Source organism: Henckelia pumila, chromosome 2, assembly GCF_033568475.1.
Source record: "Henckelia pumila isolate YLH828 chromosome 2, ASM3356847v2, whole genome shotgun sequence".
In the NCBI taxonomy this organism is placed as follows: domain Eukaryota; kingdom Viridiplantae; phylum Streptophyta; class Magnoliopsida; order Lamiales; family Gesneriaceae; genus Henckelia; species Henckelia pumila.
This window is the reverse complement of record NC_133121.1, coordinates 116,429,567-116,455,787: the sequence shown is the minus strand read 5'-3', so window position 1 is coordinate 116,455,787 and position 26,221 is coordinate 116,429,567. Positions and strand designations below refer to the sequence as shown.

The 26,221-nt window shown below is 36.7% G+C and overlaps 2 protein-coding genes across 2 annotated transcripts; one reads left to right on the top strand and one right to left on the bottom strand.

The window, feature by feature from the left end:
* The first annotated feature begins 42 nt into the window (after positions 1–42).
* Positions 43–4,235, top strand: LOC140882717 (uncharacterized). The gene is made up of 2 exons (XM_073288884.1): positions 43–2,259; positions 4,095–4,235. Exon 1 carries the CDS (start codon positions 263–265, stop codon positions 2,156–2,158), a length of 1,896 nt encoding a protein of 631 aa, XP_073144985.1. The 5' UTR covers positions 43–262; the 3' UTR covers positions 2,159–2,259; positions 4,095–4,235.
* Positions 4,236–11,470: 7,235 nt separating this feature from the next.
* Positions 11,471–13,704, bottom strand: LOC140878230 (polygalacturonase At1g48100). Its single transcript, XM_073281836.1, has 8 exons — positions 13,528–13,704; positions 13,322–13,450; positions 13,046–13,210; positions 12,840–12,878; positions 12,393–12,600; positions 12,212–12,293; positions 11,993–12,101; positions 11,471–11,884 (listed from the first exon to the last, which is right to left on the bottom strand). The coding sequence occupies exons 1-8, from the start codon at positions 13,702–13,704 to the stop codon at positions 11,471–11,473; spliced, it is 1,323 nt and encodes a 440-aa protein (XP_073137937.1).
* Positions 13,705–26,221: the final 12,517 nt, after the last annotated feature.

Genomic DNA, 26,221 nt, shown 5'->3' with positions numbered 1-26,221 from the left:
ATTTTAGTTATGTTTCCTAGGCAATTGGCCATGTCCCAAGTCCCAACCCAATTAACAATTGTATTTAGGCCCGAAAATGTCTTCTTACAGAATCATCGTCGTCAGACCGTGTTGCTTTCTCTCTTCTCCGACCAATAAAAAAACAAAGCACAACCAACAAACTGAAAGGAAACGATGAATTCAATATTTCGACTCACCCATGACTTCTCCGCATCGCACAGAACATAAACTTTCTCGATCCTCCAAGAAAATTTAATCGATTATGGCGACAAAACCTACTTCAACTGCAGCCACATCCATACCGCAGAAACTGCAACCTCTGAAGCAAACGATTACCGAACCGGAGAAGCGGATCGAAGAGGTTTTATCATTCCCAATCCTTTTGTCCGACCAGATTTCCGAAGCGGTTAAAGAATCCGAGTCTTTCAAGTTCGAGTGCTCCGAGGTTGGCAAGAAAGTCGAACGCCTCTGCCAGATGCTCCGCTCCGCCGCGCGCCTTGCCTCCTCCACCAATGCTGGAGCCCCATTCTACGACCGCCCCCTCCGCCGTATCGCGACGGAGGTGTCCAAGAATCTTGAAAAGTCACTAACCCTAGTCAAGAAGTGCCGGCGGCGCAGCTTCCTACGTCGCGTGGTCATCATAGTCTCCGCCACTGAATTCCGCAAACTCCTTGGACTCCTTGACTCCTCTGTTGCTGACATGACATGGATTCTCTCTATTTTCGAGGCCGGTGGCGCGGGTGGAGGTATTAGCCTTACTTTACCTCCCATTGCCAGTAACGACCCTATAATTTCTTGGGTTTGGTCTTTTATTGCTTCGTTACATATGGGTCAGCTGCAAGATAGAATCGAGGCCGCAAATGAATTAGCTTCATTAGCTAAAGATAATGATAGAAACAAACAAATAATAGTTGAAGAAGGTGGAATTTCACCTTTGTTGAAGCTGTTGAAAGATAGTTCATCCTCTGAGGTGCAAATGGCCGCTGCCTCTGCACTTCATAACTTAGCAAACGAGGGGGAAAGGGTTCGGGCAATAATTGATACTTTAGGGGTTCCAATAATTGTTCAAGTTTTAGGAGATTCACCGATGAAAGCACAAGCAATGGTTGCAAAATTGGTGGCTTCAATGGCCGAACATTGCCCTCTTGCACAAGAGGATTTTGCTCGAGAGAATGTGATTAGGCCACTTGTTACGCTATTGTCGTTTGATTTATTCATGGACGATACTAAGCTAAAAATTGGGAACCAAAGCATCCATTCTATCATCCAGATTAACAAGGAAATGGAGAAGAAGAACTTGTACAAGCCAGGATTTGGGTCTTCTTTATCTATGCACTACTCAGAGGGAAGCAGCAAGGGAGGTAACCATAGGAAGGATAGGGAGAATGAGAAACCAGAAGTAAAACTCACTCTGAAAATTAGTTGTGCCGAAGCATTGTGGATGCTAGCTAGAAATAGTGTGTCAAATAGTAAGAGGATAACAGAGACAAAAGGGTTACTTTGTCTGGCGAAGCTCGTGGAGACAGAAGAAGGTGAACTGCAGTATAAATGCCTGATGACGATAATGGAGATAACTGCTGCAGCAGAGTCGAATCCTGATCTCAGAATGGCGACTTTTAAGACAAATTCACCAGCTGCGAAGGCAGTTATCGATCAGCTGCTAAGGGTGATCAAAGATTCTGATATTTCAAGGTTACAAATAGCGGCTATAAGGTCGATAGGCTCATTGGCTAAAACGTTTCCAGCAAGAGAGACAAGGGTGATACGTCCGTTAGTCGAGCAACTGAGGCACAACAATCAAGACGTGATGGCAAAAGCCGCCAAATCACTTGGGAAATTCGCTTGTCCTGAGAATTTTCTGTGCATTGAGCACTCAAAGACAATTATCGATTTTGGAGGGGTTCCGCCTCTGATGAAGTTGTTGAGGGGAAATGAGAAGACACAGTTACATGGATTAGTTCTTATCTGTTACCTTGCCATCCATGATGGTAAGAATGAGGATTTGGAACGAGCTGGAGTCTTGAATGCCTTTGAAGGGGTGGACCGTGCATTTATCGCACAGCATCCTGAACTGAAGGAATTAATATCCCAAGCGATATATCATCTTAGTGTGTTCCACCAGTCTCACTCTGGTTTACTGGCTCAGCGACAGTTTTAAGTTCTGTAGCTTCCTCAATGTGATTCACGAGATCATGAGGCATATGAAGAATTTGTAAGGATTGTCACCATGCTGTTCAATGGTGGTACCATATGATCACGGTAGCTTCTCCTTTATTTGAGTTAGTTTTGATAGCTATTAGTTTTTGTGGTCGTGCTATTCTTTGAATCGATAATATACATTTTGGAGGAACAGATTGATCAGTTTCTGCACCGTGATTAATTAATGTGGGTGGTTGGTGAAGGCAGCTTATTACGTTACCTGAAATGGCTTGTACATAATATAATTTAGAGGATAACTGCGTATACGAGAATTTAACTGAGATACGATTTTATAGAGTTTAATGCGAATTTGGTTATTCTGTTCTTTGCTAGTCTGAGTGAATTAAACCAACAGATCAGCAGCATCGCGATCGGAGCAGATTAAATATTTGGTAATTTTGTTCTATGTTACGCTGTAAAGTTGATCAAAGAGCAAATAAAAATATCTATTATTTTGGATAACAGCGCTTCGACTACATAAACTGATGGTTTTCCTAAGAAATCTTCAAAGTTGATGGCTTTCGTGGAACCTCTGAGTAGGAGGATAAACAAATTGAGCCGATTTGCGAGTTTTTCGAGTCGACTTAATAAATATTTGATTTGTATTCGAACTTATCGAACTCGAGTCGAAGTCGAATTCAAACATTTGTATGTTTCCACTACGGTAAAATTAATATATTGATTTTATTGTAAGACGGAGTACACATATTATTATTTCTATAAAATAAGAGTAAGACAAATTTGTTATTGAATTTAATGTAATAAAATAATTAAAATTACTTACTCCATATCTTCGAGTAAGATATTGATTAGTTTAATGGGTATCAGAAATATATATATATATATATATATATATATATATATATATATATATATATATATAAATTTTTAGTTGTCCAACCAATAATGCCCAACTTGTTCCCGATAACTAAAATCCGATATCGTGTTTTAGTTATGCGAAAAATAAAAAAAAACAACTAAAATATGGTACCGGGTTTTAGTAGTCGGGGACGAGAAAAACAACTAAAACTCGATACCACATTTTAGTAGTCAAAAACGAGATAGAAAAATATTGTTGGACAGTTGAAAAGTCATATCTTAAAATTATATAATTAGGCATAGTTTGATACATTTGATAAATGAGTGATTAATAAATTATCATTTCTCATCTCATATTTTGTACATTTTTAAAAAGATCATGATAAGTCAATGAGCTCATGATAAATGCAAACACTTCTACAAGTGGACTATGTATACTTTTAATTTGGTGTGATAAATTTAATACAAGCAAAAAATACTACAAAAATCCAAATTTAATTATTACATTTAGGGAGTATTTGCAATCACTAAAAAAAGTGATTGTTAGCTTTTGGCTTAAAAAAAGTATTTTTGTGTGTTTCTTAAACCTAGATTAAGTGTTAGCTTATGCTTAACTTAATTGAAATCCAAAAGCTAGTCATGTGGTGATTATGATTCTCCAAAAGTGATTCTAATAAGAAGGTCATTGTTAAAATCACTCTAATCACTTATTTATCAAACACTACCCAACTTTAATTTTTAGATTTTCACATTTGTTTCCAAACATTACCAACTTTTGATTTTTCTTAAATTTTATATAATCTATAAATTAATCACTTCTATAAAAGCACAATCTATTGCAAACACTCCCTTATGCATGTGCAAGATCTTGATTCTTGAATAACAATGAAAAATAAAATGTATTATGGTAAGGTTAATTTGGTCGTTACAATCCAATATATAAATTTAATCACTCTTATTAAAACCATATATATATATCAAACATTTAATATAGTATCATATCATTTTACTTATCATTAATTTATATTTATATTGTATATCCTTTACTTATCCTATCGTGATGCGATCATGGATAGCTGGCATATTGATCACGTGGCTAAGGATCCGTTGGAGATGCCTAAATGACCAATGACGAGAGGTCGAGCTAAGAGATTCAAGGATGCGATTCAATCATTGTTGATGAAATGTCAAGAAGACATTGGAATGCTTGAAGATTACTTTGAAGGATATTACAATCTTATTGAAGTCCAAGGAAGTCAAGAAAGTGGAGGAAATATCAAAGAAAACACCAAAACAAGTGTCATGGACAGTCACGCATGCGCGCCCGCGCCTGGATCCACGAGCGACCGCGCGTCGTTGCATTTTTGAAGATTGCCGGACAGACTCTTATGCGCGCTCGCGCCTCCCTGACGTGCGCCCGCGCCTGACGGACAGAACTTCATGCGCGCCAGCGCCTGCTCACGCGCGCCCGCGCTTGCACTCTTTTTCACACAGTTCGGCGTGTTTGTGTGTGTGCGAGACTTTTTGATATTTTGACATTATTTTCCTATTTTTGAGTCTTTTAATTATACTAGGAAACTTTTAGGAGATATATTTGATATCTTTAGATATATTTTGAATTATTTTGCGATATCTTTTATTATTCGTAGTTGTATTATAAATATAACAAAAACACTTATTATTGATATAGAATTCAGATTTTTGATATTGATCAATTAAAATTCTCTCTAGAATTTTATCAAGCTTTTGCTTACCCAAAAATCAAACTTATCAAAGTTTTTTTCAACTTTGTGGTGTTTGTCGATTGATTGTCCTCGTGGGTTGTCAGAAACAGGTTTTCTGAAGGTTCCGTTGTGATCAATTGTTTTCTTTGTGTTTAACTGTTGTTAGTTTCGTTGTAAGCTAGAGGTGGTTAATCCCAAAACTTTTTACTTATTTTCAAGATTGGGCAATTTCTTGATTTCTTTTGTTATTGGATTGAGGATACGATTTTAATATAGTCGTGTTTGCCTTCCATACATTAAGAATTCATATAATTTGGTATCAAAGCCAAAGTTTTGAATCAAGTAAGTATCTATCTTCATCTATCTCTGTTCTTCGTGTTCTTCATTCTTATCTGAGTCTATTCTTTATCAAATTTCTGTGTCGTTTCTTTCAAACTTGTTACCCAAGTCTCGTGTCTTGTGCTACAAGTTATAAAAAAAAAATTGGTCAAAAAAAAAAATTAAAGGACCGAAAGCTTCAAAAAAATAATAATAAAAAAAAAAAATAGAAGGAACAAGATAACTTGTGGTCAGTTAAGTATTTCGTCCTTGGGTGCAAGTAAGAAATTCAAGTTCATAAAAATTCTTCATCTTGTTTTTGTCAGTCTTCGAGAGTCAATCTTCAAGTGTCTACGAGTTGTAAACTTGAAAGTTTGATTGAATTCTACATAAAGCAAAAGCCTGCATAAATTGAGTGAAAAAAAAAAGAGTGGTTGAGTGAATTCTTTGGAGTGAATTGTGAGAATTTGTGTGAGGTAATTTTATTACTAACGTTTTCTTGCAGGTACGATGAGTTCTTCTAGCCAAACCTTTTCTCAAGGTCAAATGAATGAATTGACCAAGATGATGATGGCGGCTTTGGGGCCAATACATGAGAAGTTGGATAAGCTTGAAGTTAGTGGGGTGATGGTAAAAATAAAAAGAAAATATTTGAAGAAGATGATGATGGTGGAGAGGATGAAGAGAGTTTGGGTGAAAATTGGGGTAGAAATAGGAGGGTTCATGAGGGTGAAAGAAATAGAAGGGGAGCTGTGAGAGGAAGATACATCGAAGGGAGTCGAGAGGATGAGAATATTAGTGGGATTAAGATGAAGATTCCTTCATTCCATGAAAAATTTGATCCGGAGGCTTATTTGGAGTGGGAGATGAGAGTTGAATCGGTGTTTGATTGCCACAACTACAATGATGCGAAAAAAATAAATCTGGCGGTGATTGAGTTTGTGGATTATGCTCTCATTTGGTGGGATCAATTTGTTACTTCTAGGAGGAGGAATCGAGAGCGTCCCATTGAGACATGGGAGGAGATGAAGCAAATATTGCGGAAGAGATTTGTGCCTAATTACTACTATCGTGATATGTTTAGGCGTTTACAAAATTTGAAGCAAGGTTCGAAGAGTGTTGAGGATTACTTCAAGGAGTTGGAGGTCACCATGATTCGAGCTAATATTGAAGAGGATCGTGAAGCAACTATGGCTCGTTTCTTATGTGGTTTGAATAGGGAGATTCAAGACCAAGTGGAGCTTAGACATTGCATGGATCTTGAGGAGATGGTACAATTGGCCATAAAGTGGAACAACAACTCAAAAGGAGAGGCATGGGTCTTAACTCTACTGTTGTGGGTTCTTCTACTCCTTGGTGTCCAAACGTTAGCAAACGAGAGGATGTCAAGCCGGTGTCCAAACCAAAAATCGACACCAATCAAGAAACACCAAAGCAAGGAGTGCAAGGTAAATCTGAAACTCCTATTAATCGTTCTAGAGATATCAAATGCTTTAGATATCAAGGTGTTGGTCATATTGCTAGTTAGTGTCCGAATAAAAAAATTATGATTATGAATGCTTGTGGTGAGTTTGAGTCGGAGAGTGAGGAGGAGAATTATGATAGTATGCCTGCGTTGGAGGATCCCGATGATGAGGGATATGATGCGGTGGTTAGAGAGTTGTTGGTGACTAGGAGAGTGTTGAATGTGCAACAAAAAAAGGAGGAAGAAAATCAAAGGGAAAATTTGTTTCATACTAGATGCTTCGTGAAAAACAAAGTGTGTAGTGTCATCATTGATGGGGGTAGTTGTACTAATGTGGCGAGTAGTGAGCTTGTTGAAAAGTTGAGTTTGCCTACTTTAAAGCATCCTCAACCATATAAATTGTAATGGTTTAACGATAGTTCGGAGGTGAGAGTGACTAGGCAAGTTTTAGTGCCTTTCTCAATTGGTAAATATGAGGATGAAGTGTTGTGTGATGTTGTTCCTATGCAAGCTTGTCATATTTTGTTAGGAAGACCGTGACAATTTGATAGGAAGGTGATACATGACGGTTTTAAAAATCGTTATTCTTTTACTATGAAAAAAGAGTTTGTTGTATTGTTTCCTATGACTCCAAAGCAAGTGTTGGAGGATCATTTGAAAAAAAAAAGAGAGAAGAGGCCGAAAAAAAAAGTGAACAAAAAAATGAGGTGGCCTTAAAAAAAATGAAAGAAAAAAAGATGAGAAAAAAATTGAGATGAAAGAGGCCGATAAAAAAATATACATGGCCCAAAAGAGTGAGTTGCGAGAGATTTTACATGTGCATACTCCACTTGTGTTGATTTTCTATAAGGAGATTCTCCTTAATACAAGTGATATAGCCGAAAATCTTTCGAGCAATGTTGTTTCTCTCTTGCAGGAATTTGAAAAATTATTTCCGGAGGATTTACCTCAAGGACTACCACCTTTGAGGGGAATTGAGCATCAAATTGATCTTGTGCCCGAAAGTGCGTTACCGAATCGTCCAGCTTATAGGAGTAATCCGAAGGAAACAAAAGAGCTACAAAGGCAGGTAAGTGAACTTCTCGATAAGGGGTTTGTGCGTGAGTCGATGTCTCCTTGTGCTGTACCTGTTTTGTTAGTGCCTAAGAAAGACGGTTCATGGAATGTGTGTTGATTGTAGAGCCATTAACAATATTACCATCAAGTATAGGCATCCTATTCCTAGGCTAGATGATATGTTGGATGAATTGCATGGTTCTAGCATCTTTAGTAAAATTGATTTGAAAAGTGGTTATCATCAAATTAGGATGAGAGAAGGCGATGAGTGGAAAACTTCTTTCAAAACGAAATATGGATTGTACGAGTGGTTGGTTATGCCATTTGGGTTAACTAATGCACCTAGTACTTTTATGAGATTGATGAATCATGTTTTGCGTGCTTATATTGGAAAATTTATTGTGGTATACTTTGATGATATCTTGGTGTATAGCAAAAATTTGAATGAGCATGTTGAACACTTGAGAATTGTGCTAATCACACTAAAGGCTGAAAATTTGTATGCTAATTTGAAAAAGTGTGTGTTTTGTACAAAAGAACTTGTGTTTCTTGGTTTTGTTGTGAGTGCTCAAGGAGTCAAAGTTGATGAGGACAAGGTAAGTGCAATTCGAGATTGGCCAACGCCTACTTCAATTGGCCAAGTTCGGAGTTTTCATGGTCTTGCAAGTTTCTATAGGAGATTTGTAAAAGATTTCAGCACTTTGGCGGCTCCTATGACTGCAGTGATCAAGAAGAACGTTTCATTCCATTGGGGCGAGGAGCAAGAGAAGTCTTTTGATATTATAAAGCAGAAATTAATTAATGCTCCTTTACTTGTATTACCTGATTTTTTTAATAATTTTGAAATTGAATGTGACGCGTTAGGTCTAGGAATTGGCGGTGTGTTGATGCAAGGTGGACGACCAATTGCATACTTCAGTGAGAAGCTAAGTGGAGCAGCGCTGAATTATCCTACATACGACAAGGAATTCTATGTCTTGGTTCGTGTGCTTGAAACGTGGCAGCATTATTTGAGGCCAAAAGAATTTGTGATTCATACGGATCACGAGTCTTTGAAGCATCTCAAAGGACAACAAAAGCTGAACAAGAGACATGCCAAGTGGGTGGCATTTGTGGAGACTTTTTCCTACATTATCAAGTACAAGCAAGGGAAAGAAAACGTGATAGCAGATGCTCTATCACGAAGGTATGTGCTTCTATCTACTCTAGATTCTAAGTTTTTGGGATTTGAGTATGTGAAGGAGTTGTATGCCAATGATCATGATTTTGGTGAGATTTATGTGTCATGTTTGAATGGTCCGAGGGATAAATTTTTCATGCATGATGGATATTTGTATAAGGAAGATAAATTGTGTGTGCCTAAATCGTCCATTCATGAGTTACTTGTTAGGGAATCACATGGGGTGGTTTGATGGGACATTTTGGTGTGGCTAAAACTTATGATACTTTGCATGAACATTTTTATTGGCCACATATGAAGCATGATGTTGAGAATATTTGTGAGAGATGTGTAACTTGTAGAAAAGCTAAGTCTAGGACACAACCACATGGACTGTATATTCCACTTCCTGTTCCTAGTGAACCGTGGGTAGATATTTCTATGGATTTTGTTTTAAGATTACCAAGGTCTAAGAAGGGGAGGGATTCTGTGTTTGTGGTGGTTGATAGATTTTCTAAGATGGCTCATTTTATTGCTTGTCATAAATCTGATGATGCATCTCATGTTGCGGACTTGTTCTTTAATGAAATTGTTAGATTGCATGGCATGCCTAGGAGTATTGTTTCAGATAGAGATACTCGTTTTTTGAGCTACTTTTGGAAAACATTATGGTGCAAGCTTGGTACTAAATTACTGTTTTCGACTACATGTCATCCTCAAACGGATGGTCAAACTGAAGTTGTTAATAGGACGTTAGGAACTTTGTTACGTGCTATAATTAAAAAGAATTTGAAAATTTGGGAGGAATGTTTACCATTTGTTGAGTTTGCATATAATCGTAGTGTGCATTCTACTACAAATTTTTCACCATTTGAAATTGTGTATGGTTTTAATCCTTTAACCCCGTTGGATTTGATGTCTTTGCCTTTGAGTAAAAGAGTTAGTATGGATGGAAAGAAAAAGGCTGAGTTTGTGAGAAATTTGCATGAGAAGGTGAAAGCGAACATCGAGAAAAAGAACTTGTAATACACAAAGAAAGCGAATAAAGGTAAAAGGAAGGTTGTATTTGAACCAGGTGATTGGGTTTGGTTGCACTTGAGGAGGAGTGTTTTCTGGAGAAGCGGCGTTCTAAGTTGCTACCTAGAGGCGATGGACCTTTCCAAGTCTTGAAGCGGATCAATGACAATGCCAACAAATTAGACTTGCCAGGTGAGTATAATGTAAGTACTACTTTTAATGTTTCTGACTTGTCCCCGTTTGATGTAGGTGATGATCAAGATTTGAGGGCAAATCTTTTTCAAGAAGGGGAGGATGATGCGATCATGGATAGCTGGCATGTTGATCACGTGGCTAAGGATCCGTTGGAGATGCCTAAAGGACCAATGACGAAAGGTCGAGCTAAGAGATTCAAGGATGCGCTTCAATCATTGTTGATAAAATGTCAAGAAGACATTGGAATGCTTGAAGATTACTTTGAAGGATGTTACAATCTTATTGAAGTCCAAGGAAGTCAAGAAAGTGGAGGAAATATCAAAGAAAACACCAAAACAAGTGTCATGGACAGTCACGCATGCGCGCCCGCGCCTGGATCCACGAGCGGCCGCGCGTCGTTGCATTTTTGAAGATTGCCGGACAGACTCTTATGCGCGCCCGCGCCTCCCTGACGTGCGCCCACGCCTGACGGACAGAACTTCATGCGCGCCCATGCCTGCACTCGTTTTCACACAGTTCGGCATGTTTGTGTGTGTGCGAGACTTTTTGATATTTTGACATTATTTTCCTATTTTTGAGTCTTTTAATTATACTAGAAAACTTTTAGGAGATATCTTTGATATCTTTAGATATATTTTGAATTATTTTGCGATATCTTTTATTATTCGTAGTTGTATTATAAATACAACAAAAACACTTATTATTGATATAGAATTCAGATTTTTGATATTGATCAATTAAAATTCTCTCTAGAATTTTATCAAGCTTTTGCTTACCCAAAAATCAAACTTATCAAAGTTTTTTTCAACTTTGTGACGTTTGTCGATTGATTATCCTCGTGGGTTGTCAGAAACAGGTTTTCTGAAGGTCTCGTTGTGATCAATTGTTTTCTTTGTGTTTAACTGTTGCTAGTTTCGTTGTAAGCTAGAGGTGGTTAATCCCAAAACTTTTTACTTGTTTTCAAGATTGGGCAATTTCTTGATTTCTTTTGTTATTGGATTGAGGATACGATTTTAATATAGTCGTGTTTGCCTTCCATACATTAAGAATTCATATCATATCGTATGTACCAAACTATGCCTTATAGTTTCGTGATTCATTCTCTTTTTAATATATCAGTATCTTTTCCCCTAACAATATTATAAGCTTTTTCGTTCCTGGATTCGTACATTTGAATAGTTAATTAATTAATGGTTGTTACTTTATAATTAAGTAGCTAGGCAGTGCAATGCACTCAACTGCAAAAGTTAAATTTGATTATATTCCTTACCTAGTAGTTATGAAAAAACAGATGGAAAAGCTTTCCTAAAACGATGATCAAATAATATATATGTGTGTATGCGTTGTTTGTTGGATTAATTGATCAATATAGATTTTAATACACACTCGAAGAAAATTTGGACTGACGTACAACGTCAGAATTAATTAATTACATATATAATCAGAATTTTACATATTATTACATATTAATCAAGACATGATATATCTATCACCTGCAATATTGCACAGAACAGCTAGTCAACAGCTAACATCGTGTGATCTTGATATTCTCCTGATAAAATCACTCCCACTTCTCACACAATAATCCATGCTTTCAGGAACAAGCAGTCCCGATGATTTTCCATACGAATTCGAGCACAGCTGTTGCTGAATTAATGCACCATATTTTTTGGAGGGCTGCAGTTGAATGGAATCCAGAACAACATCTATGCATGGAAATGAACTGCTGCATGCCAGATGAATGGGTTGTATTGCATAAGTTCCTGAGATCTGATTGAATTCAACTCCTGATATTGCCACTGCCTCTGTTTGGTTCTCGCAAGCATATTGATTAATCTTGTCACAATAGTACTGATCGATCATTATCGGATACTTAACATCCGTGACTTGAATATTCGAAAACGACACATTTTTCACCGATCCAAGACCACCCTGATCAAAACGGATCGATGTACTTATGAACATTAATTAACACATGCATGCATATAAATATATATATAAGAAAAATTAATTTTACAATTGTGTTAATTAATTAAATACCTGCCATGTTTTGATCCTGGTTCCATATAGGGTGTTCAGCATTGTGATGTTTTCAATTACGATATTGGAAACACATGCGAGGCTTTTACCTTTCCCTAGTCCTCCTAAACTGCGCGCAGTTTGTGCAATCATTAATTTCATAGGAATCTTAATATATTATTTTTAATTTCTTTATATGCTTTTGTGGAATCTAATTAAGAACTTAACAGAAAACATTACCTTATTCCATGACCAGGGCTACAGCTTATATGATGGACATGAATATTGGAACAACCGGTTTGTATCGACACACAATCGTCTCCTATTCAATGAAACAGTAAATTAATTAAATTGCACTAAATAAAATTAATACATTTTTAATTTTGTTTTGATTATACAAATTAAGAACCTGAATTCTTGCCTGATCCTACGTTGGAATGCTGGATTTCCACATCTTGGGAGTTCTGCAGGTGAATGCCATCAGTATTTGGGCTGTTTCCGGGAGAGAAAATCGTAATATTGTTGATCTTCACTCCTTTAGAGTTGTCGAATTTTAGATGGCATAAAGGGCTGTTTCTGATACTAATATCGCGAACCGTGATGTTATTACTTGCATAGAATCTCAATGCCTGTTATATAAATAAATGGAGAAAATCCGTATAACAACAAAAACAATTATATATTGGCATTATAAGACCCAACTTTGACAGCTCAAAACACGAGAACAAAAAACAAGACAATTTACAGGACAAAAATGGCAATTTTTCCCTGGTACGTATGATCAGTTTTGTTGATTAATTTTCTATGTTTTTGGAATTTGAAAAAAAAAAAAAAAAAGAATATTCCTGCATGACATATATATACTTACAGTTGGTTTAATGCTTGGAATTTTTTTCACTTTCTTGATCTTCTGAATAAAAAAAAAAATCATGAAAGGAAATTAGACAGATCATTATATATTATGTAACATATATATACACATATCAATGTTAATTGTAACCCTCAAATTATATATATATATATATATATATATAATATTGATCAGTCGCGTCGTCCTTGAATTGACGTTGATACCTGAGAATTATGTGATGAAGAATCCCACCAGTTGTAACCTTGCCCATCAGCTGTGCCTGAACCCTGGATTGTAAAGTCGTGAAGCCACTTAAAGTTTATCCATTGGTACAAACTAAATTTTGTCCATGTTGCAATTTTGGCAGGAGCCAAAATAATCCCATCAATCTGTTAGAAATTAATTTTATAAAAAAGAAATCAGCACAATTTCCATTATAAATTCTTATAAAGGTGTAGTGCATGCTCTAAGTTATAATTAAGGACTTAATTAGGATGTACCTGTAAAACAAGATTCGGCATACAGGGCCCTTGGAGTGTCACGGGTTTTATCAGAAATTTAAGTTCTGAAGGAATTTCAATGACAGCTCCTGATATTTTGCAAGCAGATTTCCAAGCTGCTAAAAGTGCCTGCATGCATATATATATATGTTGGTGCCATTAATTAATTAATTTGTGGTTAAAAACAATATATATACTACATATACCTTGGAATCGTCAGAAAGACCATCACCCTTGGCTCCAAATGCAAGCACATTGAAAAGAAGAGGATTCTTCTGTTTCATGTTATGCATTTTGCTTTGCCTGATCATGTGGGCATGGTTTGCCGCTGTTAGAGATATTGAGGTGATAATCACGAAAAGAGTGATGATTTTCAGCTTCATTCTGTGGTCCAACTTAGTGGCAACTGATCACTGACAGTTTATATATATAGTTGCATCTTACAAGCTATAGCTACGACTCCCCCGACCCTCCAAAATTTCTTCTCATATATGTAAAAACTAAACCAGGCCGGGAAGCCAGTGTTTAATATATATCAATAGTACTTAATGCCGTACCAATCGAAAGAAATATTTGAAAAGTTAACACTTTACAATTTGGCCAACATGTGTTGCTCTTTTTTTGTTTTTAGTATCAAAGAGGGCATGTTACTTTAATTAATTTAATGTTATTCTCTTGTGGGCAGTAATACTTATTTATTGCACGCTCACATCTCTAATTAATTCATTAAGGTCCATCTGTTTAAGCCTTTGTGCACAATTATCGGATCTAAAAATATATAATATTTCTTTTATTCCTAAAACTAGTATTCCACTCTTGGGATACATGAGGTTTATTTTTATGTAATTAGCTAGTGATAAGAATTAGTAAGTACGAGTGTTTGAATAAATAATTAAAATACAAATAAATTAATGTTGAGTTTGGATGAAATGATTTAAAATCTATGTATTTAAATGTATCTTCATTGTTTAGATAAATTTTTTTAAAAAAAATCAATCCCTCTTTATATATATTTATTTGCACTATAATTGAGCTAATGACAATGAATTTCAAATTCTTAGAATATTGGAGAAATTTGAAATCCATTGTGGTTATAGGGTGTTTGACAGAGGTTATAAGTTCTTTAAATCTTTTTGGTAACTTTTTTAAAAAACAATTTATGAACGGTTGAAATAAGCTGTTTGAGAACTTATAAAATATATTTTAAAAAAATTTTCTTCACCCTTACTTTTTTAAAATGTCTTATTTTAATATTTTAATTTCTCATATTATCCTTGTATATTTTTTAAATCATCCACCCATTTTTCACATTAACATAAAAAATTAACAGTCACCCATTTTTCACATCAACGTAAGACCAAAATAAAATTTATTCTTTAATATAAATATTTATGTTAAAATTATAAAACTATTTATATACATATATATATATATATATAATTACTTATATTATTTTCATAGTATTGTATCTTTTTTGGTAATTTTGACAATAAAATATCTCATAATAACAAGCATATCAACATCTTTAAATTACGTAAAATACGTTAATCATCCGAACATTTTAACATTTATTTTTTAAAATAAAACTTCTAAAACAGCTTATAAGCTCTTACAACTTATAATTTATTTTTAATAAACTTAGTCAAACACATTTTAGAGTGAAATTAAGTAGAAGATTGGTTTGAATTTCAATCATTGAATTTATTTAACAATGAAAATAAATTCAAAATCTATGGATTGCAAATGATGCAATCCAAAATAAAATCTAAATTGATTGTAGACCGTAAATGTTAAAAACTAATAATTAAATAATTTAGAAATAATGAAAAACTTCATAATACAACGCTTCTCGTTGAATTTTTCGAGTTGCTATTACTATCCACATATTGAAATTTTAAGATTAATAGGATTCAATATCTTCAGATCTTTATGATTCGTAACTCTCTTGATACATTTGACCTTGACAAAACATCGGTCTTTTCAAAATAAATCTTACACGAGATAATAATTGACTTTGTCATCAAAGAATATTATTTTTGTTGGAATAAAATATAAATATTCGTGTAAATTTAGATTAAAAAGACATAATAATAATAATAATAATTATAATAATAATAATAATAATAAGAATAATAATAATAATAATAATAATAATAATAATATACGAATATTTAATGTACCAAAAAATCATCCTGACATATTGAATAAAAAATCTAGAAAATATGTATTTTTTGTATTTAAAATGATTTTTAACATTTTTTTTTGAAAATGGTATATAATATGTGTGGGGACCTTGAGTGCTAATCTCAATTCACATTGGGCAATTAAACTTAATCATGTTCAAGCAAAGAGCTACGCAAAAAACCAAAAAAAAAATTTAAAAAAAAAAAACTGGTGTGCGCTCGAGCGGTCAAATATTACCGCTCGGACGCTCCCTAAAATAGTTCCGGGCAAAAACTTTGGCACAGGGTTGCGCTCGAACTGCAAGACGCTCCCTGTCCCAGCCTAACTCTGAACCAAAAACCAACAAAGTTTTCCCAGAACTTCAAGCCCTTAATATTGCATACCAACAAATCACTTGATCGAACATAAACATGATATTCAAATCTGAAGTATGCATAAATTGTTGGAAAACTGGCGGTCAGATCAATCACGATTGATGCCCGGTGCAGCGGAAGTTTAAAATTTTTATCATGGAACAATTTCATGGTGTGGGCATCAACCATTCAACGATTAAATTATAGTGTGTGTAAAATTCAAATAACAATTAATTAAATTTTACCTTCAATCTCGAAGCGAGATTATTGGACACCACACAGATTTCTCTGCGCTTCTTGTATCTCCCAGGAACTGATGAACTCCTTCTATCAGGTCCACGAATGAGGTTTTAATCCCTCTGATAGATTGCACTAGAAAATCTATCAGAAGTTTTTCTGCGAAGAGATTAAACGAATCTGATTCGTTATTCCTGACTACGATTCAAAATCACAGACCAAAATTTTCTCTGACAGAGTGAAGGGGGGGCGGCCGAAATATGTTTGAGAGAGAGAGTAGGGTTTCGAAATTCTGCTCTCAAAATAATGACCTGTTGTGTATAATTTCTGTACTGCAATAACTTATTTATAATGCAGGCCACTAACACCTTAGGGCCCATTAGTCATAAGTTAGGGCCCGACAAGCAAAGCCCGCTCGTTCAGAAATTAATATAAAATTCATCGTGACTCCGATTGATGAACCGATTTCACCAATGTGCACAGAAACCATTTCTGCACAGTTTAAAGTCAAAATAAATTTTCCGGAATCCGAATTCAGTGATTTCCAAAAATGTCCATCCCTATGTCATTTTAGGAAATCCTACTCCCTTACTCTTTAAGAAGTCCAACTTCTTTATTCATTAAATTTAACTCTTTAAATTTAACTATCTCAACGGGGATTAAAACTCCATTACACTGTGTGACCCTCAATGGTTCAGGGATACAGCTAGCCGTGGGCTCACAACTCCTTGTGACTCGGAACAACACTTTCCGACTTGCCCAACGAATCATGGTAAAGCGCCTAGCAACATCGCCCCATGATTCCCTAGGTATCACTGATAGTGCCTACAAGAACCAGTAGATTTTGGTTAGCGTACAGTACGGTCCCTTCATCCAAATATCCCGATCGAATCAACAACCATTGGTATATCGAGAGTCGCTCAAGATTCGATAACTATGCAATACATCTTGAAGATCAAATTAGTGACATCGCATGTGATACTAAGAAACCATTTCTTAAATCACATCAAGTACTCTGGCCAGAGATTTGTCACACTAATATCTCCTCAGATCGCATAGGATATCCACACTCGCAAGTATGTGGTGAATCCTTGACAACAATGCATCGACTCCTATATGTGTCATAACTGTACCCAATCCCGACACCTGATGACCCCCATAGAGTCGGTAAACGAGTCAAAGCACATCACTAGCATATAGAGTCTCCATGATGTTTCAAGTCGTAAGGACTAATGGTGTACAACCAAAATCGCGGACTTCATCCACTCGATAAGTGATAACCACTTGGAAAGTCCGGATAGGGTAGTTCGATTATTCATCCTATGAATATCCATTTGCATGCTTCGAACATCTCCATGTTCCCTACCAATGAAACGTGGTACTCCGCATCGCAAATGCTAGTCTCAAACTCGAGCGATCCTTATCCTTATTATCGGACGGCTCAATCGACTAGGAACAGTTTAGAATATACAGTGACTATAAGATGTATTTCATGATAGACATCTCCATGTTCTACCACATCTTACATACACTATAGTACATTCAAGGTCTTTATCAAAACAACAATAGTATATCACAATATAACAATATGAAGTAATATAAAGTCATTGCCATTAATAAAAGTGTAAATTACATTAAACAAAAGATTGTTTTTACAAAGAGTCATCAAAGCCCATAGCCACAAGTTGGCTCACTGGGCACCCACTCTTTCAATCTCCCACTTGCCCTATAGCCAACTAGTCATACTACGTAGACCCATTGCTTCGCGATGTTTGTCAAACAATGGTCCTGGCAAGGGCTTAGTAAGCGGATCAGCGATATTGTCTGCAGAGGCCACTCGTTCGACAGTGATGTCTCCTCTTTCCACAATCTCCCGGATGATGTGGTATTTCCTCAGTACGTGTTTGGATCTTTGATGAGACCTTGGTTCCTTTGCTTGAGCAACGGCACCCGTGTTGTCGCAGTACACCGGGACTGGACCAACAAATTCAGGAATGACGCCCAACTCTTGGACGAAATTTTTCATCCAAACGGCCTCTTTAGCAGCAGCTGATGCTGCAATGTATTCAGTCTCAGTGGTGGAATCCGTTGTGGTGTCCTGCTTGGAACTCTTCCAAGAGACAGCACCGCCATTGAGCATGAACACAAATCCAGAGGTTGACTTTGAGTCATCCACGTCACTTTGGAAGCTAGAGTCGGTATAGCCTTCCAATTTGAGTTCTCGTCCTCCATAAACCATGAACATATTCTTAGTCCTTCGTAAGTACTTAAGAATGTCCTTCACGGCTTTCCAATGCATTTGACCAGGATTAGACTGATATCTGCTCGTGACACTCAGAGCAAATGCTACATCCGATCTAGTAGATATCATCCCATACATGATACTACCTATAGCTGACGCATATGGTACATGTGTCATATTCTCTATCTCTGCATCAGTCTTGGGACACATAGACTTGGATAGAGAAACTCCATGACACATGGGTAGATGTCCTCTCTTGGACCCATCCATTGAAAACCGTTTCAATATGGTGTCGATGTAGGTTGATTGTGTGAGTCCTATCATTCTCTTAGATCTATCTCTATAGATCTGTATCCCAAAAATGTAGGATGCCTCACCCAAATCCTTCATCGAGAATCTACCTGATAACCATATCTTTGTTGACTGCAACATCCCTACATAATTCCCAATGAGTAGGATGTCATCAACATAAAGTACTAAGAATGTCACCGCATCCTTAACTACTTTCTTGTACACGCATGGTTCCTCTGGGTTCTTGATGAAACCAAAATCTTTTATTGTTTCATCAAATTTCTGGTTCCAACTTCTTGATGCTTGTTTTAGACCATAATTTGATCTCTGAATCTTGCATACCTTATGCTCGCTTCCCATGGATGTGAACCCTTCAGGCTGCTTCATATAGATTTCCTCCTTAATGTCTCCATTAAGAAAAGCAGTCTTCACATCCATTTGCCATATCTCATAGTCATACCATGCAGCTATGGCAATTAGGATTCTTATGGACTTGAACATTGCAACTGGTGAAAAGGTTTCATCATAGTCAACTCCTTGCCTTTGAGTATAACCTTTCGCCACCAATCGCGCCTTGTAGGTCAATACCTTACCATCAGGCCCAAGCTTTCTCTTGTAGATCCATTTACACCCTATTGGAACAATTCCATCAGGAGGATCTACTAAAGACCAAACTTGGTTTGTATGCATCGAATCCAATTCAGACTGCATAGCTTCAAGCCATAAATTTGAATCCGCAACAGAAATTCCTTCCTTGAAGTTTCTTGGATCACATCCAATGTCGGGTTCATCTTGACCCCCTTTAAGAAGAAGACCATATCGAACTGGAGGTCTAGAAGTCCTCTCGGATCTTCTAGATTCAGACGTGTCCAGCAATGGTTCCTGAGGTGTAGGATCGTTATTTTGTATTTCGGGTTCTTCTCGAACTTCTTCGAGTTCCATCATCTCGCCTTTCTTATCCAATAAGAACTCCTTCTCCAAGAAGGTGGCATTCCTAGAAACAAACACCTTTGTTTCAGCAGGATAATAGAAATAATATCCGATCGAATTCTTCGGATACCCCACAAAATAACATAAGCTGGATCGACTATCCAACTTGTCTCCCACTGTCTGCTTCACGTAAGCAGGACATCCCCAAATCTTCAAGTACGAATACTTAGGAGCTTTGCCATTCCATAACTCGTATGGTGTTTTGTCCACTGCTTTAGTGTGGACGTTGTTCAACAACAATACCGCCGTTTCAAGCGCATAGCCCCAAAACGATGGTGGAAGCTCAGTGAAGCTCATCATAGATCGAACCATGTCCAACAAAGTTCGATTACGACGCTCCGATACACCATTAAGCTGTGGTGTCATAGGAGGAGTCCACTGAGAGAGAATCCCATTCTCTTTTAGATAGTCCAAAAACTCGGTACTCAAGTATTCTCCACCTCGATCCGATCGAAGTGCTTTAATACTTTTACCTAGCTTGTTTTCTACTTCAGCCCTGAATTCTTTGAACTTTTCAAATGCTTCAGACTTATATTTCATTAAATATAAATACCCATACCTCGAATAATCATCAGTAAAGGTAATGAAGTAGGTGTGGCCATGTTGAGTCCCTACTCTAAATGGACCACAAACATCTGTATGGATCAAATCCAACAGATTCTGACTACGCTCAGGTTTCCCCTTAAAAGGAGATTTAGTCATTTTTCCTTTTAGGCAGGATTCACAAGTAGGTAGAGAGTTAATATCAGACATATCAAACATGCCCTCTCCCACTAGCTTGTTCATCCTCCTTGAGAAAATATGACCTAGCCTAGCGTGCCAAAGGTTTGCCGGGTTTTGACTATCGATTTTCCTTTTGTTTGTTGTAGCCGATTTATCAACATAATTAATTGGAACGTCTTTTAGTTTTAAGTTGTATAGATCTTTTTCAAGTTGTCCATTTCCAATCAAACATTCATTCTTGTAGATATTGCAAATCCCATTCACAAAATTGCAAGAATAACCATCTCTATCTAGCATAGAAACAGAAATAATGTTTTTAATTAAATCTGGAACAAATAAAACATCTCTTAATAATAACTTAAAACCGTTCTGCAAAATTAAACAAACGTCTCCTACGGCTGTAGCTTCAACTCTGGAACCATTCCCGAGCCTCAGCTGGGTCTCACCCATTCTAAGCCTCCGACTTCTTGTCATCACCTGCAAATCATTGCAAATGTGAGATCCACATCCGGTATCCAATACCCAAGAAGTAGTGTTAAGCGAAACGTTAATTTCAATATAGAACATACCCTTTGCAGTTCGCAACTGCTCTAGATATTCCTTGCAGTTACGCTTCCAATGTCCCGGCTTCTTGCAGTAATGGCAAACATCCTTGGATTTTCCATTGTTTGAAGCCTTTGTCTTTTGCTTCTTCTCTGGCTCAACTTTCTTGGGTGGGGCAGAACGTTTCTTGCCCTTCATACTTGGCCCCTTCTTAGCAGAAGATGAGGAGCCCACCAAGAAAGCTGGCTTATCCTTCTTAAGTGTGGATTCATATGTAACGAGCATATTGACCATCTCTTCAAGGGTGGCCTCTATCTTGTTCATATTAAAGTTTACCACAAATCCGTCAAACGAAGAAGGAAGAGACAGAAGCAGTAAATCCACATTGAGTTCATGCTCCAACACCAAATCTAGGGTCGCTAACTTCTGTATGAGCCAAATCACTCGTACCCCATGATCACGGACCGAAGTCCCTTCACGCATGCGGCACGTCATCAACTCCTTAACAGTAGCGAACCTTTCAGCCCTCGACTGAGCCCCAAAAAGTTCCTTGAGTTGCGCGTGAATGTCAGCAGCATTCACCGTGTCCTCAAATCGCCTCTGGAGTTCATCAGACATCGAGGCTTGCATATAGCATTTGGTCTTGATGTCATGGTCCCACCATGCATCAAGTTTGGCCAATTCCTCCGGACTTACATCAGCTGGTGCTTCCTTCGGAGGTGCTTTCTCTAACACGTAGAGCATTTTTTCCGAAGTTAAGACAATCTTCAACTTCCGGAACCATTCCGTATAGTTGGCGCTAGTCAACTTGTTTTGTTCGAGGATCGAGAATAAAGGATTACGCGAATTCATCGTATGAAATACTGAAAAGAAAAACAGACATATATCAATGATTGTTTAAATAATTTACTAAGACATAAAATAGGCGAATTTAATTTTATGAATCTCACTCCCACTATTTTAACGATTTCACCACCCTCTAGTGAAAACGGAAAACTTTTTCCTTAGTGAGAACATGGAGTCCAATTGACAAACTTATGGTCCCGAATAATATCAGCCAACCATAATTCTCAAAAGGTAGAGCCCAATTGCTTCCTAAGCAACCCCCATGTATTTACCTCATGTCCAATAAGGGCCCAATAATATGACGCCGTTTAAAGTGACATGTCAAGATGACCCATCAATATTAAGTTGTGATGGACGGTCGCCATGTGGATCCCCCAATAATATGAGCCGATCTCATGGGAGTTTCACCCAACTTACAACATTTGTCGATCCAATGTACAGCTTTCCGACGGACGGGCCCCCCCAATAATATGAGCCGGATCGTATCCGCGGGTAGCATCACATACATTGACCGTTGATGGAAGGTAGGAACATTTAAACAAATTTAAATTTCCTTTATTTATCTTGATATCAATTTTAAATCATATTTAAAATGAGGGATTTTAATTATAAAAATATTTGTCTCATCATTTTTAATTTATTGCATGCTTGCCGGATTCACGCAATTATGTCTAAACATGCATACAATCATAATATCAAATATTATATAGGATTATCGATTCCATTTCTAATTGACCCGTGGTTGCCAATCACGAGTCCAATCCTAGGTAATATGCAGTATGCAATGCAATCCTATTACATATGCTTCCAATTTACATTTCTTCAGTCTTTATTGTCTGCTGGGCCCACCATCTTCAAATCTTGATCTCCCACTAAATCTAATGCATTTACAATAAATAACAATGACAAGTAGGGAATACATTTTTAGGGGTGGGAACGGGCTATAAACCAAGCCCACTTTTATTACATATGACATTCATATCGGGCCATAAACCAGGCCCATTAATAAAACCAACAACAATAAAAACAAAATGTAAATTCCTAACATACACCTACAAAATTGGTCATGGCAATCGATCATCCTTATCCAATAACATTTAATTCAAAATTAATTTATTGGATAACATGCAGTGGCAATTCAAATTTAAACAAGATAAAATCATATTTTATATATAAAATCTTATTTCACATATAAAATCATATTTTATCTCTATATCAAATAAAATCATATTTTATCTATAAAATCCAATTTTACAAATAAAATCATATTTTACTTAATATATCATAAGATCATATCTTATCATCAATTGTACCAAAAATAATTGATTTCAAAATTTAATTTAAGGATAAAATATTAAAATTTTCCAAAAATTCAAATTTATCCAAAAATCAATTTTAAAATTTACGGACTCGAACAATTCGATCCGAAATATCGTGAACCAATCAATGCCCGGGTTTTGCCCCGAAAAAATTTCTTTTTATTTAAAATATTTATTTTGTTTTCAAAAAACCGAGACTCAAAAATTTTGTACAATCGATTAATTTAATCGTTTGATCTGAGCAACCTGGCTCTGATACCACTGTTGGAAAACTGGCGGTCAGATCAATCACGATTGATGCCCGGTGCAGCGGAAGTTTAAAATTTTTATCATGGAACAATTCCATGGTGTGGGCATCAACCATTCAACGATTAAATTATAGTGTGTGTAAAATTCAAATAACAATTAATTAAATTTTACCTTAAATCTCGAAGCGAGATTATTGGACACCATACAGATTTCTCTGCGCTTCTTGTATCTCCCAGGAACTGATGAACTCCTTCTATCAGGTCCACGAATGAGGTTTTAATCCCTCTGATAGATTGCACTAGAAAATCTATCAGAAGTTTTTCTGCGAAGAGATTAAACGAATCTGATTCGTTATTCCTGACTGCGATTCAAAATCACAGACCGAAATTTTCTCTGACAGAGTGAAGGGGGGGCGGCCGAAATATGTTTGAGAGAGAGAGTAGGGTTTCGAAATTCTGCTCTCAAAATAATGACCTGTTGTGTATAATTTTTGTACTGCAATAACTTATTTATAATGCAGGCCACTAACACCTTAGGGCCCATTAGTCATAAGTTAGGGCCCGACAAGCAAAGCCCGCTCGTTCAGAAATTAATATAAAATTCATCGTGACTCCGATTGATGAACCGATTTCACCAATGTGCACAGAAACCATTTCTGCACAGTTTAAAGTCAAAATAAATTTTCCTGAATCCGAATTCAGTGATTTCCAAAAATGTCCATCCCTATGTCATTTTAGGAAATCCTACTCCCTTACTCTTTAAGAAGTCCAACTTCTTTATTCATTAAATTTAACTCTTTAAATTTAACTATCTCAACGGGGATTAAAACTCCATTACGCTGTGTGACCCTCAATGGTTCAGGGATACAGCTAGCCGTGGGCTCACAACTCCTTGTGACTCGGAACAACACTTTCCGACTTGCCCAACGAATCATGGTAAAGCGCCTAGCAACATCGCCCCATGATTCCCTAGGTATCACTGATAGTGCCTACAAGAACCAGTAGATTTTGGTTAGCGTACAGTACGGTCCCTTCATCCAAATATCCCGATCGAATCAACAACCATTGGTATATCGAGAGTCGCTCAAGATTCGATAACTATGCAATACATCTTGAAGATCAAATTAGTGACATCGCATGTGATACTAAGAAACCATTTCTTAAATCACATCAAGTACTCTGGCCAGAGATTTGTCACACTAATATCTCCTCAGATCGCATAGGATATCCACACTCGCAAGTATGTGGTGAATCCTTGACAACAATGCATCGACTCCTATATGTGTCATAACTGTACCCAATCCCGACACCTGATGACCCCCATAGAGTCGGTAAATGAGTCAAAGCACATCACTAGCATATAGAGTCTCCATGATGTTTCAAGTCGTAAGGACTAATGGTGTACAACCAAAACCGCGGACTTCATCCACTCGATAAGTGATAACCACTTGGAAAGTCCGGATAGGGTAGTTCGATTATTCATCCTATGAATATCCATTTGCATGCTTCGAACATCTCCATGTTCCCTACCAATGAAACGTGGTACTCCGCATCGCAAATGCTAGTCTCAAACTCGAGCGATCCTTATCCTTATTATCGGACGGCTCAATCGACTAGGAACAGTTTAGAATATACAGTGACTATAAGATGTATTTCATGATAGACATCTCCATGTTCTACCACATCTTACATACACTATAGTACATTCAAGGTCTTTATCAAAACAACAATAGTATATCACAATATAACAATATGAAGTAATATAAAGTCATTGCCATTAATAAAAGTGTAAATTACATTAAACAAAAGATTGTTTTTACAAAGAGTCATCAAAGCCCATAGCCACAAGTTGGCTCACTGGGCACCCACTCTTTCATAAATACATATATCAAGTGACAAGTATAATCACATGTATTTCTTACATCATCTAATAGATTAAATACATAACAAAACTAGAGTAAACTAAGTACTCAACAAGTATTCTTAACATATAAAGTGCACTTAACATCTAAGCATGCTTGATCCACATATAAGGAGTAAAACATATGCTAAACTTGAGTCCACACGTCTAATCTCGATCTGGAACTTTCATGGTTGTCTTTGACTCGCTCCCGTCTCACCTATTGTCATGCACACATACAAAACATAACGACAGCCGGATAACTCCGGTGAGAAATAAATCTCAGTATAAAAGACATATATATAAGCATGTAAACATATTAGATAAGTATTCTACTATCACAAATCACAATTCCTGTATACCCTTACCTGCTGTATTTCTTTCAAAGAAAATCAATATCATAAAACTCAAGTACATGTTGAGTGTTAAAGGATTCAAATCTCACAAAATCGATAGTTTTTATAAATTATATTTTTCGGATCCCGGGAAAAGATCATAGCCATAAATCAAGTTTCCCACCTACGCTCCCGCTCGGGGTGGTAACAAGCTCTTATTCCCTGGACTGTGAACACTATATTGGGAATTCTGGCAATAAGACTCAAATCCCATTCCTAGCCTCCCATATATAAATCCACCACGTCCGATATTTTTTTTTTTGATTCTGCTTTCAGGGTTTTGAAAGAATTGTGGCTCAAGATGTTGACATTCAAACTCTATAAACAACCTACCACATTTAGATCACTCATAACAATCAATAAACATCAATCTAAAACAATCAGGCACGCCCAAACAATAACATTCATCACATAGTACATCAAATCATATAAGAGCAAATAAGCATGCAAGTATGTGATTTGGAAAAACTCGAAAACTACCACGTTCTCGAGTTGTTCTACCTATCGAGGATAATGTCGAATCATACCTTGGATCTGAACTCAGACCTCTGAACCCTTGCACTTCTTGATCAAACACACCTTGCTAGTTGCTCAAGTTTTGATTCAACTTCAAACCATTCGAACTCGTC

What these genes read in the sequence shown, in the direction of transcription:
- LOC140878230 (XM_073281836.1), bottom strand. Translation starts at nt 13,704, where the DNA reads ATGAAGCTGAAAATCATCACTCTTTTCGTGATTATCACCTCAATATCT. An exon ending in CTTCATCACATAATTCTCAG is followed by an intron (nt 12,879 to 13,045) that starts GTATCAACGTCA and finishes TTTATTCAGAAG; the next exon opens with ATCAAGAAAGTGAAAAAAAT. An exon ending in TTCCAAGCATTAAACCAACT is followed by an intron (nt 12,601 to 12,839) that starts GTAAGTATATAT and finishes TTTATATAACAG; the next exon opens with GCATTGAGATTCTATGCAAG.
- LOC140882717 (XM_073288884.1), top strand. Translation starts at nt 263, where the DNA reads ATGGCGACAAAACCTACTTCAACTGCAGCCACATCCATACCGCAGAAA.